The 18,452-nt window shown below is 41.8% G+C and overlaps 1 protein-coding gene across 5 annotated transcripts in view; it reads right to left on the bottom strand.

The window, feature by feature from the left end:
* Positions 1–18,452, bottom strand: part of FRMD3 (FERM domain containing 3) — a 219,829-nt gene that overhangs the window by 112,720 nt on the left and 88,657 nt on the right. The window contains exon 2 of one of the 5 annotated variants that reach the window (XM_054032509.1): positions 11,186–11,287. The exons of 1 other annotated variant lie outside the window; for it this stretch is intronic. In XM_054032509.1, the coding sequence (XP_053888484.1) occupies positions 11,186–11,287 (102 nt within the window). Of the gene's footprint in view, positions 1–1,631; positions 1,651–11,185; positions 11,291–18,452 lie in introns of those variants that run through there. 3 more of the 5 variants (XM_054032508.1, XM_054032511.1, XM_054032512.1) reach the window with 3 other exon arrangements.

An 18,452-nucleotide genomic window follows, 5' to 3' on the forward strand; every position in this document is an offset into this window, starting at 1 on the left:
CTTGGCTGGACTGCATCTCCTTTGATACGCTGTGGTCTCCCCTTTGGCTGAACCACCATGATCAAGGCTGGCTCCAGTTTTTTTGCCACCCCAAGCGGCGAAGAAAAAAAAAAAACAGATAAAGCCGCAATCGGCGGCACTTCAGCGGCAGCTCTACCACGCCACTTCATTCTTCAGCAGCAATTCGGCGGCCGGTCCTTCCCTTTGAGAGGGACTGAGGGACCCGCCGCCAAATTGCCGCTGAAGACCCGGACGTGCTGCCTCTCTCCATTGGCTGCCCCAAGCACCTGCTTCCTGCGCTGGTGCCTGGAGCCGGCCCTGGCCATGATGCATTTTTTGTCACAGGTATTTTTAGTAAAAGTCACAGACAGGTCATGGGCATTAAACAAAAATTCACAGAAGTCCATAACCTGTCCCTGACTTTTACTAAAAATACCCGGGGGTGGGGAAGAAGGGAAAACTAACAGTGGGAGCTCTGCCAGGGGCTGACCACCAGCCACTGCTCCAGCCCCACCACTCCTTCTGCAGTGTTGACTCAGACCGGCCGCTGCTCCAGCCCCAGCTGCTGCTCCTGCAGCAGGGGCTGACCACCAGCCCCAGCAGCTGCTGTTCTGGCCCTAGGCCACTACTCCAATCCCACCACTGCTCCTGGGTGGGGGCTGACAGCTGCTCTAGCCCCACCATCACGGCTGGCTAAAGACGAAGAAGTCACAGAGGTCCGTTGAAATCATGGAATCCGTGACCTCTGTGACAGAATCGGATCCTTAATCATGAGAAACCCATTGCCATAATGCAATACAGGAGATGGAGTCCTACCAGGGAGCCTGGCCCATAGAAAAGAATGGGAGCATCTACCTCTCATGTGGCAACTCAGCAGCTCAGGCAGACACAATTTAATATCAACCCTAGCCAACATTAAATATTTTGATTCAGGAGTGTTAAAATATCTAGTTTCTAGCAAAAATGTTGAAATGGGATATTCTGACATTTATAAATTGAATTTTTTTCTAAACTTTCCTTCCATAAAAAATGCAATATTTTGACCTTTTGTCCCAATTTGGGGCAAAAACAAAATGTCAAAATATCAGAATTTCATGCAGAATAGAAATTACAATTTTTAACCAGCATTACTGGAGACATTCAGAGGCCACTGATGGTCCTTGTGACATTTACAGAACAATGTGAATATCTAATCTTATTCAGACCAACTCCTTTCATTCATTCTAGTTGTCAGGCAAGTATAATAACTGAAAATTTAGTAACTATAGGATCTCTGAACATTAAAGCAATTTGACCCCTATTTCCCTCCCCTAGGATGCACCCGTAACTGCAGTGCTTCTCATTATGTGCTGCATTTTTAACTAAAACGGTCTTTACTTTTTAATGGCACGTCGACACTTAAAAGGCTGCAAAAGTGCAGCTGCATCAATGCGTAGGTAATCCACCTTCCTGAGAGACAGTAGCTAGGTTGACAGGAAAAGCCCTCCCGTCGACATAACGCTGTTGCTGTCTACACCGCGAGTTAGGTCAGTTCAAGTGCGTCGCTCAGGGGTGTGGATTTTCCACAGTCCTGAGCAATGCAGTTATACCAACATAAATTGCTAGTGTAGACTAAGCCTAAAAGTATTCACCTCTGATCAGCAGATAAGTGGCACTGAGTAGCTATTTATGACGCCAGGTGTCCTCTTATTGATCCACAATGCTGATGTGTTATGCATGCTTCCACAGCAAAAAATTCACGGTTAGAAAAGATACCACAGGGCTAAAAGAACAATTTTAAAATACATATTATTTAACCCAGAAAGCACCGGAACTTTTCCACATACGTATATTTAACAAACTGATTATTTCGTTTAAAGAATTAACTGACATATGGGGACAGATTATGCGTAGCACTTATTTATACATCTGAGAGATTGAGGAGGTAGGACAGTGGGATATGGAGAATGCAAGGAGCCTCCCAACCCTCCTCTCAGGGACGTTGTAAGGGTCAAGTATACTTGCAGTCCCCGTACCTCCCACCACCACCTCACACTGCTCCAAGACCATGGCCCAGCAACACTCTACAGCAGCCCACAGAGCAGGAAAACAGCATAGAGTCCAATGCTGCAATCCCCTGCTACTCTCCTTGGAGACACCATACTGTCCCCAAAACAGGGATCTTAAAAAAGCTAAATTAAGCCCATAAAGAGTTATTGGTGAACAAATCATGGACCAACAATGGGAACCTGGGGCCTGACCCAAAACCCAGTGAAGTCAATGGGAGGCTTTGGGCAGGGCACTTTGGATCAGGCCTCTGTTTTGCAAAGATGCGGGAAGGGGGAAATTTGACAAATAGAATGAATATTGGTCATATTCAGAAGACAATGTTCAATCACATACTGAGGAGTGCATGTGGCTGAATGGGATTACAAGAACGCCAGATTTCTTAACTACATTCCAGTCAATCTGTATTTAGCGCTAAAGACACCCATTCATGCAACAGTCATTTTACTATAATTTTGTATGCTATAGGGAAGCAGTTTCCTGGACTTTTCAAAGTGGAAACAGTTTGCTTCTGTTCATAGAAGAGGTAACAAGAATTATCTGAAGCAGGAACAGTGAAACAAAACAAAAAAAAACCCCAAAAGTCTCTGTTATAAATTATAGCTTCATTGAGTTTTGCGATAGAAGCAGAGACTGAGAGATTGTTATCAAGATGTGACAAAGTACAGTAAGACCCTGAGTTATATTTCCTGATCCCAGTCATATGACTTGAGTCAGGACTGCAAAAGTTTGGGTTTGTCACATAATAGAGGTCAGTATTCACTGTACAGTTGTATCATCTTGTTTTGTGCCTAAGAAACCAAGTTTGTCCATTTTAAACAGGACAACCAGATGCAAAGAGCACAAGGACACATAGAAGATATATTGCAATATTACTGAAAAACTACTGGAGATGAAACAAAATTAGAGTCTTTTATCCAAACTTCAATCCAAAGCTAAACTTTAAGATAAATACCATTCTGCACCCGTTCTTTGAAAAAAAACAAATCAGCAACCCCCTTTTAGCCATAATGCAGTTCCTTTCTTCAGATCATTGTCAAGAACAGACACAGAGAGGCCAAACAACAGTAACAGCAGCTATAGCTAGTACAGGGCCCCCAGGCACAGACAGGGGGGAATTCATGGGTGCCCACTTTATGCTGGCAGAACTGATGCAAAATCATCAACACCAGCTCCAAGTGTCCCACAGGCAATATCCAGTGTAAGGGGGCTGCCCACCAGGTCTGGAGCCTTGCTACTAGCTCTGCATCCCCAGCAGGAGCTCCTAATATAGGAAGCATGTCAGGGGCTTTCCACAGCAGGCCAGGAACGAGCTGTAGGCAGGGAGGAGTATGCTGTTACCACCTGGCTATTCTGCATTGATATAACAACAGCCCATAGGGACATTCTACAGGGACACTCATTAGGGCAGCACCCAGCAGCCCCAGAATAGCGGTGGCATAAGCCAACCCCTCTCAGTCCCTGCATTGGGTTCTTCACCAGACCAGGGATGAATCTGTTCCAGAAGCAGCTACAAGAACAAGACCACCAGTGCTGGTGGCCTTCAGCTGTATTGTTACGGGCTGAAAACCAGTACTGTGACCTGGCAGATATTTCAGCTTTGTACAATGAATATCACACAAGCTGCATGTACATACGGTAATGTGACATGGGAGAAACCCACAGACACTGTAGTTGAATCCTCTCCAAAACCACATACTCCTATTTAATTCATGATGAGCACCACTTGGTGCAGCAAAAGAAGCTGCTTGTGTGGCCCGAGCCTAGTCCCCTGCTGCCTATTTCCCTATGCCAGCACATATTCTGAATCACTTCCCGAGGAAAGCAACATTGTGACACAATCTCTCTTCCCCTCTCCCACTCCTCCATGTCATCCAGTTTGCATACTGCTGGCATTCCTACCCCTAGGATCGGCGACTGCTGGTATTTTTCTTCAGGAGGAAAAACGTTCAATGATCCATAGCCATCAAGCAGAGCACATAGTTAACCCATGGAATCATGTGTTCTTATTCCTACTTCCTTCATCCTTCCTCCCCCAGGCCCTCCTATGACTTGACAAACTCACTTGTGGCTGCCTTGTCTTAAATTAGACTAAGTTCTTTGGGCAAGGGACTGTCTCTTCCAATGAGTATGATCAGCATCTAGAATAATGAGTCCTGACTTCACCCCTGGGTGCTACTATAATTATAGAGGTGCTGTTCGCATTACCATACATAAGATCACAGCAGGAGAGGAGCAGCTGTGACCTTGGCTATATTAGTGCCCCTCAGTAGAAATGACAGTCTGGCAGTGCGAGTAGCAGCACCTTCCATGAATGGACAGAGGTTCAGCATTTCACTGATTGATCCACAATGGGCAAGAACTGAGATGCACTTTCTGCTGAGCATTTAATTCAGATTTACACTGATGAACCCATCCAGCCTCATCCAGCCAACTCTCTGGGCCAGTGAGCTCAAAGGCAACACTCAGAGTCACAGAGTTTAAGGCCAGAATAGACCACTAGATCATCTAGTCTGATCTCCTGTGTATCACAGACCACAGACATGACCCAACACCTGCACACTAAGCCCAACAATGGAAATGAGACCAAAATAAATGAGTCCCACAGAAGACTAGACTATTATGTACCACAGGCAGAGAATAGGAGGGAGTGAGGTACACTAGTGCTTGAGGCCCTTGCAATGGCAGGGAAATGATTGAATGTGATATACCCACATAATCCTGACTTGTGACCCTCACCTACATGCTGCAGAGGAAGGCAACAAAAACCCCAAGGTCACTGCCAAACTGACTTGGGAGAAAATTCCTTCTCAATCCTACACATGGCGATCAGTTAGATCTGTGCAGGTGAGCATTAAGCGTCTGAGAATGTTCGGTGCCCCCTCAGACCACTGGCCCTCCCCATCCAGTGACCCATCTCCAGCCCTGGCCATCCCTGATACTTCAGAGGAAGGAGATTTAAAAAACTCCCAGAATATATTGGGGCAGGAAAACAATGCCTTCCTGATCCCTGCAGGTGACCAGCTGGAACCCTGAAGCATGAGCCTGAGCCCTGGTCTACACTACGAGGTTAGGTCGAATTTAGCCGCTGCCATGACTATTGCATAAGGACAGTAAAATACCCAGAATGCTTCTCTCCAGGTTATTTTGATACTGCCATAGCCCTCACTCTACTGCTCATCATACTTTATACTTTATCCCTCTTAGTTGGAAACCCAGATATTCCAAAATAATGTCTAAACAGGACTTCTGAATCCAAATATCAGTTCCTTTCCAAAATCTGATTTCAATATTAAAGTAACGTTCAGAGAACCAGACCCTCTACTGAAGTAAATCAGCACAATTCTACTGAAGGCAATAGAGCTACAGTGATTTATACCAGTTAAGCCCCTAATCTGCATTCATCAGCATACAGCAGACAGTGATGTACGTGTGCTATTGATGGAAAGTGGCTGATTTGTTTCAGTTTTGTTTGCATGCATATTAAATTGCTTAGGCATCTGTTTGGTTTGTAAAATCATCATTTCAAAGACATTAATCTTCACAAATTATTTCAATTGGTGATACTATTGCAGAATTAAATATTGTGTTTACAGTTACACTATTGATTTTGACTATTTATTACAAAATTTTACTTAGAGGAGTACTGGAGAGATTCCCACTACATATACACACAAACTATCATCTAACCCTAATCCATAGGTCTAAGACACAATCTCTCCAGTGCTCCTCTTCGCGCTATACATCAAGCCCTTCTCTGAGGCTGTGGCATGAAAACCACAATCTAGTCCTCATATGTAGCTTTATAACATGCTACATGTAGGTGTAGTAAACAACTCTTCTACCACAGTCCACAAAGGTTGGCAATTATCTAATTTCTCTCCCTTCCTTCTATTTAAACTATAACCCCACTTGGGACCTAGTGCAAATTCTAGAGAGCAAGTGTAGTATGTTCTCCTTGGCCAGCATGGCTCTGTAAGACAAGAGCTGCACCCTGTACTTAGTGAAGCTGCCAAAAGGTCTTAATGATGCAAGATGACGTTTTGGATACTCTGTGTTAAACATTGTGCGGCTTCGCGAAACTACCTGGCGGGTTTCCTCCTGAAATGAACATACCTGTCAGTAATACAAATAATTCTGAGCACTTCTTAAAGACTCTTAACTCAAGCTGTATCAACTGACAGAATGAATCTCTATTATTCTTAGCTCAGAAAAAGCTCAGACTCAGCGCAGTATTTGAATAAGATCAGATGATGGATGAAAACCAGCTAGCTCAGGGGTTCTCAAACTGGGGGTCGGGACCCATCAGGGGGTCACAAAGTTGTTACATGGGGGGTCGCGAGCTGTCAGCCTCCACCCCAAACCTTGCTTTGCCTCCTGCATTTATAATGGTTTTAAATATATAAGGAGAGGGGCTTGCTGTGTGAAAGGGGTCACCAGTACAAAACTTTGAGAACCACTGAGCTAGCTGAAGCTGAACCCCAGCAAGATAAAAGCTGGTGAGCAGAGAAAAGCATTTTCAAGAGTTTGCAGCCACAGTGCAGCTTTCTTTGGTTGAAAGTACATACTCACAACTGTCAATTCAGACAGTAGTTCAGGAGCATTCTTTGATTCCTAGCTTGTGCTAAGCTCTCGAATAGCAACATCCACAAGCAATGCCTTCCATCATATCCAGCTGGCCAGGAGACTCCACCCATCTTGGAGGACAATGATCTGGCCTCAGTTATTCATGCCTTTGTCATTTTACATCAATGCAATATACCTGGGCATGAAGCCTTCAGCTCTTAGGAAACTCCAATGCTACAGAATACTGCAGCACATCTCTTCAGCAATACAAAACTACCATAAGAGCACATTAGTCCTCTGCCTTCTAAATTTTCTGAAGGGCCAGTCTGTGTTTGTGCAATGAACACCCCCAGGAATCAAGGACCATCACAAACCTCATCACATTCCCTCTAAGAGCAAGGCATATGTCTTTGACCATGCCTTCTCTAATATATATACATAGTAATAGGTATATTTAAATAAACAACAAAAAACTACCAAAACAAGATACTCCTCCACACATACTTCTCCCCCTATGGAAAGCATGAGAGAACAAACACATGACAGATATTAGTCAGTTTATTCTTAGGCACGCTGAATCATATCCAGATTGAAGCAATTGTCACATTTACAGAGAAAGTAACTGCAGTTGGGCACATGTGAAACTCTAGCAGCAGAATTCACAACTCCGGAGAAACAATTCTGCAGTAGCAAGAACTTTACTTTTTAGTTATCAGATTTTTCTATTAAATGTTCAAAAATGTTCTGTGCATTATTTGCTATCCACCTCAACAACACTATTTTCATATGGGATCTGTGCTTGTTTCGGCTTTGCTACTAGAATAAAATGTAATGTTAAGGTTGCACAAATGCAAATGGCAAGGCTTTGCTACTGCAATTGTGCAAGTTAGACATCATTTATTGTCTAAAATTTCACCACCTTGTTGGCATATGGGACACTGAAGCATCTTGTCAAACATATGATGCTAAATAATTTATACACTGCAATGGTTTATCATAAATCAAGTTCTGAAGAGCTCTTAGTCAAACCACCAGACTCCACAGCTTTAAAAAGAAGAAAATCTTATTTTAATAATGCAAGAACACAATCTTGATTTCACATAATGGACCCGATGCACTCTGTTTATAGACTTTGTTTGAATTCATTTATTCCTGTTTTATTATAAGAAATAACAAATTAATCAGTCAGCAGATATTATGAAAAATAGGGGCTTTCTTCTTCCTTGCAGAGGCTGGGAGAATAGTGAGACAATTGGGAAGCCTCTTCTAAAGATTACAATTGCTTGCAGGTGGCAGTCTCTGAGCAGTACTTGTGCTACTGCCATTGGCGCTACCCTCTGTTCTGAGGGCCAACTGTGATTTCATGTTTTCCACAACCTTTCTGTATCTCTACAGCTTCATATCTCACAATACAACTCATCTTCTGGGACCTCACTTTTTATTAGCACAAGTGACTAATCTCAGGAAGCTGAAATATACAAATGAAAGTATGGAAAACTGTATGTGTAAAGCTATGACTCCGACATCATCACTTCAAATGTACTGTTCCAGCTATTTTTTGTTGAGCTGCATATTTCTGAACTTCATCCAGTATTTTCAAGACCAGTTTACAATCTTTGGGCCCCAGCAGGTTATGTGATACAGGGCTGACCATTTCACAGTAGTAGGAACCCAGAGGGAAGAATGTGTGTCCAAGATCTGGAGAGTCTCCTATTCATTCATTTACAAAGGCCAGTGAAATTGCACAGCTTTTATCACAAGCTCCAGCGACATGGGGCACTTAGTTTTACCTGTACCTCAGACACAGGCAAAACTCAGATAAGTGAACTCAATCAAGATCATGAGTAAGGGGAAGACAAATACAGAACAAACAACATTGCTTCCTTGGAACAAAAGATATTTCATTATATTTTTAATCCATATTCATCACCCGATATGCATTGTCTGAGGTCAAGACAATAAGGGACTCAAATATTTGTTTAAAACCATAAGCAGCAGTGGTAGGAGTAGTAGTACCCAATGTTTATATTATGGTAATGTCCAAAGGCCCTAATCTGGACTAGGGCTCAGCAGAGCTGTGTGCAGTACAGACGAGAGAGCATCCCTGCCTTGAAGGGCATATAGTGTAGTCCCTCAAAGAACACGATCAAGGTATGTACCACTGGCTTCCATGAATTCAGCATCCAGGCAGCAATCCTGCAGCTCCCAAGAAAGGCCAAAACAGAACCTACAACTAGCATTAAAATACATATTCCTGACAGCGAGTAGCCAGTGACTCCATTGGTGTACTGATTGCTCCTTTTCACTTCTCACGTCTTGAACAAATTTGTACTGGATATCTCTGGGGGATAATTTCATGTGCTTGCTTAAGACTAGGAACTGTTTATGGAGGATGGCCCTTAATGCAGGATTCACTGTGCAGGAAATCTCTTTTGAGGGAATGTGTAAAATGCTTGAATAACTAAAGCTGAAAGAATACAATAAAACACAGCATTGAAGGGGGAAGGGACAACTGACACATGGTGGAGTGTTGCTCTCAGTGTATCATCCATGGCACTTAAGTATAGCTCACAAGAGTGTCCCATATAATTCCATGCAGGGCCAGCTCTAGGCACCAGCGTTCCAAGCATGTGCTTGGGGCGGCACTTCTCAAGGGGTGGCATTCTGGCCCTTTGGGGACGGCACTCCATTTGGTTGTTGTTGTTGTTGTTGTTGTTGTGGTTTTGCTTCGGTGCCAGCACTCCGTTTTTTGTTGTTTTTTTTTCGCTTGGGGCGGCAAAAAACCTGGAGCTGGCCCTGATTCCACAGCATTAACATATTTACCCATGAGCGGTTTAGGATCACACAAAAAAGCCAGAACTGTTGTCTAATTAGAAACAGATATCCCTCTGTTTATGCTGGTGTTTAAAAATTAAAATATATTATTGTTTCTGCTCATTCTAATTTGGGGTAAATATCTTCAGTTTTGCTGCTTATGAAGGATTAACTACATTGATCTGAGCTATTGCTAATTGAGACTGTTCTAATAAGGCAGGTGATGTGCAAGTGGCCCAAACGTAGCTTAGCAATGCAACTTCTACAGTATTCCAATTCTATAGGTCTGACCAGAGGGTGCTAATCATGCTGATTTTTGCCAAACTTATTTGATTTGTGGTGCTGACAAGTATCCAGTGGGAGCGACACTGAGATTATCAAACTCATTTTCACTTTTGACCCATACCCAATTTCAGCCTATTGTTGGTCTCCGGAGAGAAAAGGCTGGTTTGCTATGCCACTGTGCCATTGAATTCCCTAGCTAAACCTTAACTCTGCCACAGAACCATATGGTGCCAAAGCTGTTCTCAATTCACTGTCCAAAGGCTTCAGTTTCTAACGCTGATTATCCCTGACCATTCGCAACCAACAATATTCATTCAAAAACACACAAACAGAAAATAAGGCTGCACCGGCATACAAGAAAACTCCGATAGAGGACAAAGTGCAAGGCCACCTTCCCCCAGAGGAGAATGTGCTCATCGCTGTGCAAATGGCTGCACACAAAATTGGCAGTAATTCACTTTGCACAGTATAATATCTGGAAATAATGCAAAGATGCTAATGGTGAATGCTAATTGGAAAATTTCATCTGACAAGCTGTTTTCTATATTACAGCTCTCCAAGCTCATGCACCCTGTAAAAAGTGAACTGGGATAGCTGACTGTCTTTTGCTGTTAAACTCAATGTGCTTTCTGCTAGCAACTTCAGAGGAGCAGTCCCTGCATAAAATGTACTACTATAGAATCCACTGCACTGTCAGAGCCTGGAGCTAGAACCCTTTAGCATAACCACTGCTCCTCTCGAGTCATGACTCAATCTTTCCCTCTTCACTAGGACAATGACAAGGAGCAGTGCGCAATTTAAAATACACCAATTATCCTCAGGACTAGAGATCTACATTTATTGCAGGGGTGGCCAACCTGTGGCTCCGGAACCACATACGGCTCTTCAGAAGTTAATATGTGGCTCCTTGTATAGGCACTGACTCCGGAGCTGGAGCTACAGATGCCAACTTTCCAATGTGCCGGGGGGGAGGGAGAGTGCTCACTGCTCAACCCTGGCTCTGCCACAGGCCCTGCCCTCACTCCACCCCTTCCTGCCCCCTCCCCTGAGCCTGCCCTGCCCTCGCTCCTTCCCCACTCCTCCCCAGAGCCTCCTGCACACCACAAAAGAGCTGATCAGGAGGTGTGGGGAGGGAGGGGGAGGCGCTGATTGGTGGGGCTGCCAGTGGGCGGGAGGCACTGGGAACGGGGCAGGGAGCTGATGGGGGGGGGCTCCTGACATATTACTGTGGCTCTTTGGCAATGTACATTGGTAAATTCTGGCTCCTTCTCAGGCTCAGGTTGGCCACCCCTGGTTTATTGGTTCATTTGACTCATATGAAGTGAGAGAAATGAATTTAATAAGTGAATTTAGAATGATTTATGGATTAGGGTCTGAGAGCACTTCAACAGTAATACTTAGAGCTTGCCTGCTTGTTACCCATATCAATACAAGGTTACTTGGAAATAAATTTAGTGAGTGTTCCTGTACATACCCGCTGTTTCTCAGGGTCGACATATCGAATGCCAAAATAGTCTTTTTCCAGTAAGCTGTAATAGTTGCAGATATGATCTATGAGAAACTGACCTTTGGTCTCCTTCTGGAAAAGAAAAAAAAAATTAGTAACCTTATATTGTATTACTCTAAATACACTCAGCACACATTCCAAACCCATTATTTGTGAACTCTCAGAAGTCTAATAAAAAGAGTTAAAGAAGGTGGGAATAAGAGCTTTTATTGCAATCAAGTGAGAACAAAAACAATGAATATCCACTTCCCCTGAAGAGATACAAAAAATAAAATGTATTCTAAAAATGCTATTGTATTCATCCCTGTGTCTTCACAAATTGCTACATCAGAACAAAGGGTGGCATTTCCTCAGGTATGCTCCTGATTACTTCTAAAATTGCACATTTAGAAAATCCACTATACACTGTTAACCATGTTTCTGTGGGATGTTAGTCTGTCCACTTAACCTTATGTCCACACCTTATCTATCCTTCTCTGCAGACATAAGCATTTTGCATAATGGCCATTTATTTAGCCACAGAATTTCAAACCATTCACGTGTTTTTTGCATTCATAAGACTTATGTGTTGAACCTGATTTTTCACTGCTAAGATCTGTTTGCAGAGGCACACCAGTGCATCACTACAGATGCTCTCATTTGTTGTACCCACTCATATGTGCATGCAATTTATGGATTTGAGTGCTCACATAGATGTGGATAAATCAGGTGTAGAGATGCCCACGTACCTTGGGGCTGAAGATCAGATTCCTTACTATACACCAATACCCTAAAGACTTAGGGGGGAGGGATAGCTCTGTGGTTTGAGCATTGGCCTCCTAAACCTAGGGTTGTGAGCTCAGCCCTTGAGGGGACCACTTAGGGGTCTAGGGCAAAATCAGTACTTGGTCCTCCTAGTGAAGGCAGGGGGCTAGACTTGATGACCTTTCAGGGTCCCTTCCAGTTCTAGGAGCTAGGATGTCTCCATATATTAAAAATTATCAGAGATTTCTCATTTAAAAAAAAAAATAAAACCTAGCCACAGACAAACCACATGAGAATTTTCATCTCTAGTCAGACAACTGTGGAAGAAAGGCTTCCAAAAAATGCAGATGTATGAAATATCCCTGATATTAAAGGCAGAAGTAGTATTTATTGTATACTATACCTACCAATAGTTTAAAGTTACAAATACCAAAGGGATATTTGTGAATAAAGATATCAATATACTTTTTAACTCTACTGAGATACATAGGATTAGGATAGTTTTGTGGGTTTTTTAAAGTGACACGGCGGCAGGAAATGTTAAATAATTTACTTGAAAAATAAATATAATTGGTAGATATTCTGTATTTCTCATTGCTTCTCACAATGACCTTCAGTGAAAAGAACTCCCCACCTACTAAGAAAAACAGTGAAAGTCAGAGAGCCAGGGGATAAAAGCCTATGCTAAATGTCTAGCACAAAGTATCATTTGTCTTTCTTTGGACCTTTTTGGGGCTAGGGGATTCCTAGTGCCTCTACCCTCACAGCACAGGTTGTAGGGGGGACTTAACTGCCACATCTGCACAGATCATTTAGTCCAGTATCCCCTCTGATAATTGCCAATACCACAAAAAGAACAGGAGTACTTGTGGCACCTTAGAGACTAACCAATTTATTAGAACATAAGCTTTCGTGGACTACAGCCCACTTCTTCGGATGCATAAGAAGTGGACTGTAGTCCACGGAAGCTTATGCTCTAATAAATTTGTTAGTCTCTAAGGTGCCACAAGTACTCCTGTTCTTTTTGCGGATACAGACTAACTCTGAAACTTGCCAATACCAGTAATTCTAGAGGAAATTCTGGGGAACCCCATCTAGAAATATATGGAAAAACTACCCATGAGGTTAAAAGATTACTTACACTCTAAAGCATGAGAGTATTTAACCCCATCCAACTACATACATTTTGTTTTAATTTAGCCAGTGTAAACTAATCCTTTCCTGAATCCTGTAAGCTTTGGCTTCAATGGTATTTTCTAGCAATAAGTTCCACTGGTTAATTAGGTGTAGTATAAAAAAAACAGAATATAAACTACCTAAGGAAACCTTTAATTTTTCATTCTGAAAGGAGTAAGATCATTTACAAAATCCTTAACGCTGATTCACTCCAGCAGGTTTAAAAAAAAAAACCACAACAATTAAGCAGGTTTTGAGAATGTCACAATAAATTTAAACACACTGAAAATTTAAACACATCACACATGGGGCACATTCAATTGTTTGAAATTAAACCCACATTTTGCACAACAATGCTGGTATCCAGCCAGGCATAAGAGGCCTTTTGTATAGAACACATCACACTGAATAAGTTATTCCTTTGTTTCCTTGTTATCAGCATGAGTCTAATGACGATCAAGCTATAAAATGACATGGGATTCAGAGCAAGCAATACTTTCCAAGTGAAACTCTCTCATCACCATAGCTCCAAAATGCACAGGGTCAAATGCGTTTACAAAATTAAGAAAGCACAGCATGCTTTTTTCCCTAAAGGGTATGTTGAACTACAGAAGTTTACTTTCGGAACTTCTATAACAATCCTTCTATGACAGCTGGAGTTCCAATCTGCTTGTTGTTGCACTGTTTCTCATGATAGTTACATATGAAAATTTCACTAGTATTGCAAATACTGAGATTTCAGATTACTTATTCCAAGTATTGTATTCTCAGTACTATGCACTCTGATACTATGGATGCACAGAAATACTATCTGTTTGTCTGATCCCTTGCATCTTGTCGGTACCTAGACTGTGAGCTCTTTGGGAAGGGACTGTCTTTTTTCCTGTATGCCTGTGCAGTCCTCACCACAATAGGGCCTTGATTCTTGATTGGTGCTCCTAGGCACTATTGCAACACACATTATAAACAAACAAATAAATACATAAATAAAATAGACTGGGATTAGATTGACAGTAAAGTAAATTAAAAATAGCTCCCTTTCACTCCTCAGACACAATGTCCTTAAGAGACTTTAATTAAACTGCATTACACATGCTGTAGTTACCAACAAGATCCAATGTCTGGAAGTTGAAGCTAGACAAATTCAGACTGGAATTAAGGTGTACATTTTTAACACTGAGGGTGATATACCCACTGGAACAGAGGTTCTCAATCTTAGGGTTGTGACACAGGGGTCGTGAGGTGATTACGTGGGGATCGCGAGCTGTCAGCCCCAGGCCTGGTGTGGAGCTCCAGCTGACAGCCGATCCCCACCAGGCGCGGGGTTGACAGCCCGAGCGTCTGTTAAATTAAATTAACACACACACACACACACACACACACACGTTTTTAATTCATGGGGCGGGGTCGCACTCAGAGGCTTGCTGTATGAAAAGAGTCGCCAGTACAAAAAGTTTGAGAACCACTGGATTAGATGATCACAATATTCCCTCTGGCCTTGGAACCTACAAATCTATGAACTTCCTTCTTCCTGCTGCCCTTAGCCTCAATGCAGCCTTCAATATTGTGTATCATCACCCACTCTTCCTGGACTATCATGCTTCTCTCTCTCCACTCTCCCCTCCGCATAAAGACGCTTCTTCTGTGGAACCCACAGGGATCACACTTCTTGAGCCTCTGTCCTTTTCCATTTTCCCTCTTTTGACCATCTCTTTCTCACAGTCTCTGCCTTCAAAACCCAGCTACCACTTACACACGGATAGTCCTCACTTGAATCTGCCTTTTGTTTATCATATTCTCTTTGCATCTTCTGTTTCTCCACCATGCATGTATTTAAACCACTCAATTTTTCCTCCTAGTCATTCCTCAAAACTGACTAACATCCTATATTTCAATTTTTAAATGGATGGTTAAATTACAAGCTGTATGGATAGGCAAAAACTAATAATTAGCTCTCCCGTCATGCTTGCTATACATAGATCTCATAGCACTTTACAAACGAGGGTGAGTATTATCATCAGCGTTTTACACAAGAGGTAGCTGAGGCACAGAGAGAGATAAAGCGACTTGCCCAAGGTCATACACTGTAAGTAGGGTGACCAGATAGCAAGTGTGAAAAAACAGGACAGGTGGTGGGGGGTAATAGGCGCCTATATAAGAAAAAGTCCCAAAAAACGGGGCTGTCCCTTTAAAAACGGGACATATGGTCACCCTAACTGTAAGTCACTGCAGAGGCCTGGTCTCCTTACTCATCAATAGTCCAGCGCACCTGACTGCTTTCCATAGGTAAAAATTTCGTATATCACGATTAGGCAAAGTGTTACACAGATAACTATGTAAGCAATAACTATTGCAGAGCTTCGTTATTTGTAGAACTACCATTTTACAGGCAAGTTTTGGTACGTGCATACCGTTTTGGTATGGATACAGTTGCTCTTCCCTGAATCCTCTTCATTGTTTAAAAACTTTCCAGATTCTCTCTAGGGTCCCAATCCAGAGTGGTGCTGAACAGCTTTTACATGGAGTTGTGACTACTCAGGGATTGCTCTCTCCCTCCCTTCTGCATTACAAAGATATATTGAATTTTCTCTCTTCCCTCAGCCCATCTCTAGCTCATACTCTAGTTATTCAGACTTTTGTCTCTGTGTTGTTAATTCATCTCTAGATTTATTTTTTGCTGTATGTGGCAGCATCTGCCATTTCTGCCCTCCCCCCAACACAAGCATCTCCTGTTGTGTTCTCCCTTCCTCTCATTCCTCTCTACCTCCCATTTCCTATGTATTTACTCTTTACTATATGTTCCCCTACTCTTCCAATCAAAACCCTGCTTCTTCATGCCCGGGGGATATTACTGCCTTCATTGATCTGCCCTTTGTTTTCCCGGTCATTAATAACTTTCCACACTTCCAAATGATGTTAACCCAGTTTCTCTTTTGTCTCCTTGTATATGCTCACTCCCTGACACTCTCTCTCTCCACCCCTCTCCCACTAAGAGCGCTATAAAATGTCTGCTTCTATAATTGGCTCTGTATAGCCTCAAGGCATTTACAGAAAGACTTACTTGTTACTGGAATGGTTTGTGCTGTGGCTTGTTAAACTCTATATGGACACACTAATGAAGGCAGAATGAACTGTTGGCTCAAAAGGAAGAGGTCTGTACCAAAAACACAAAATGTGAAAAGGGAAGATGTCTATAGGATGCCTGATTGACCAAGAGAGAAGGTGTACTCATCAGAGCTAGATCTGTGACAGCAAAATCTAAAAGAAACATCTCTCTGATGCAAATTTTAGAGGTCACTGCTACATATGCATTTTGTGTTTGTAAATATGCTACAGAAAGAAAAGCAAAGAGATTAAAACAAGAACAGTGATGCCTTAATACACAGGCAATCAACAAATCTAGAACACAAATTGTTGAAATCCAAGATGCATTTAGTTATACAATAAGCATGCAATAATCAAATAAACTATCTAGATTTTAGGAATAAAGCCATTTTGGTGAATCACAAAAGGAAGCAACAAGATGTGGATTTTACTAACAAAAATACATAAAGGAATTCCATTTTAAACCAAGAGTTAAAAAAAAAAAACAGACCTAAAATGACATTTTCATCTGACAAAGTTATACAGAGGCAGGAAGAACAGTCAATGAATACACTAACTTTTATAGACTTACTTTCTAAACCATTCATTTTAATGAGTCTCTTGCATCACCCAAATCACCACATGCAGTATTTGAGCTCATTAGTGTGTGATCAAAGGCTGGAGCAATCATCGTGTTTTTCAAAACAACAAAGCTCTTTTTCTAAAATCAACTGCTGCACTAACCCTATTGCATGGAAAACTGGTGGATCAAAAACTTGAATTGAATAGAATGGAATTTTATTTTATATAATGACTTTCATACTCCAGGTATCCTTAAACTCTTTACAAAGGAGAATGCAAAGATAACCATGTAGGTAAATACATTTCTTATACATTCAACAATAGCTCATATATAACCTTAGGACTTGATCCTGCAAAGATTTAACACATGGTTAAATTTAAGCTAGTGAGCAGTCCTACTAAAGTTAATGGGTTTTGAATTCCACCTGGATTCTTACCAGATTTAAGAAAAAATTCTACATTAAACACCCACAAAGTTACAGTTCTCAGAGTTGCAAAATTTTGCCCCTTCCCAGAAACACTGTTTTAAATATTAGTTTAAAATGTTTTAAACTAGAAAAAGTTAGGAAAGTCTCAGTTATAAGTTAATGAGGAAAAAAATCCAAAACTAAATCAGGTGTTCTGAAATTTGGGTGTTGGTCCTCGTGGAGCGGGGATACAGAATGTATTCTGGGGGAGGTGGGCTGAGAAGCTTTAGGGGAAAAAAACCTTACTGCACCCATTTTACCCACAGCAATGAACAACTAGCAAAGCTGATTCCTCCAGACATATCAGGTCCTCAGACGGGTGCTGTGTATGTGACTCTAGATGGTGGTGTGCATTTTGACAGATTTCTGTTAAACTTGCGTAGCATTATGCAAAGTCATTGCCATCTATACGTTAACCCATTTGCTACGACACAGTGTGCACATTTAATTGTTAACATCAACCACAATCGCAGTTTTGCTTTTGCTCTTTTTACAATGGATCATTGGCTCTGTTTGAATCAATGCCTTGCTGTTTTTAATATTCAATGAGAGTTGCATGATGATTTTTTTAAATCGTTATATGTACCTGTGTGGCGGGGGAGGGCGTAAACTACTACACAGACACAAAGACAGGGGTGCGACCAAATAAGTTTGAGAACCAATGAACTAAATGAATAAATGTCTTAATATTTTCAAATGTTTTATCCAGTGTAGTTTTAAAGGAAATATGTGATGCTGTTTCTTCCAACCACTTCTCTTCAGACACTACTCTGCACTCTCATAGGCCTCCTGATTGGGAAATGTTTCCTGACATCTGGCCCATCCTTTGTAAATTTAATCTCATTATTCAGAGCTATATTCAGGCAGATTACCCTAAAACATTCCTGTTTACAACCTAACATACTTGCAGAAGGTTTTCATATTCCATTTAGAGAAGGAACTTAGGCTGAGATCTGGTTTGCGATTTTAAAAGCAGCCTCTAGTCTGATTCTGCAAAGACCTATGGGGCAGGCCATAAATTACATAAGTCATTAGGGGATGAGTGCATCCTAAATCTTTCATGACAGACCATTTGTTTCAGTGTTACAAGGTGGTGGGTGGGTCTTAAAAATCATCAAAATATGTGCTGTGTAACTTATGGATAGCTCCTAAGAATGAGTAGTTTTACCTGTGTGAATAGT

This window comes from Malaclemys terrapin, chromosome 6 (assembly GCF_027887155.1).
Source record: "Malaclemys terrapin pileata isolate rMalTer1 chromosome 6, rMalTer1.hap1, whole genome shotgun sequence".
NCBI classification, from domain to species: Eukaryota; Metazoa; Chordata; order Testudines; family Emydidae; genus Malaclemys; species Malaclemys terrapin.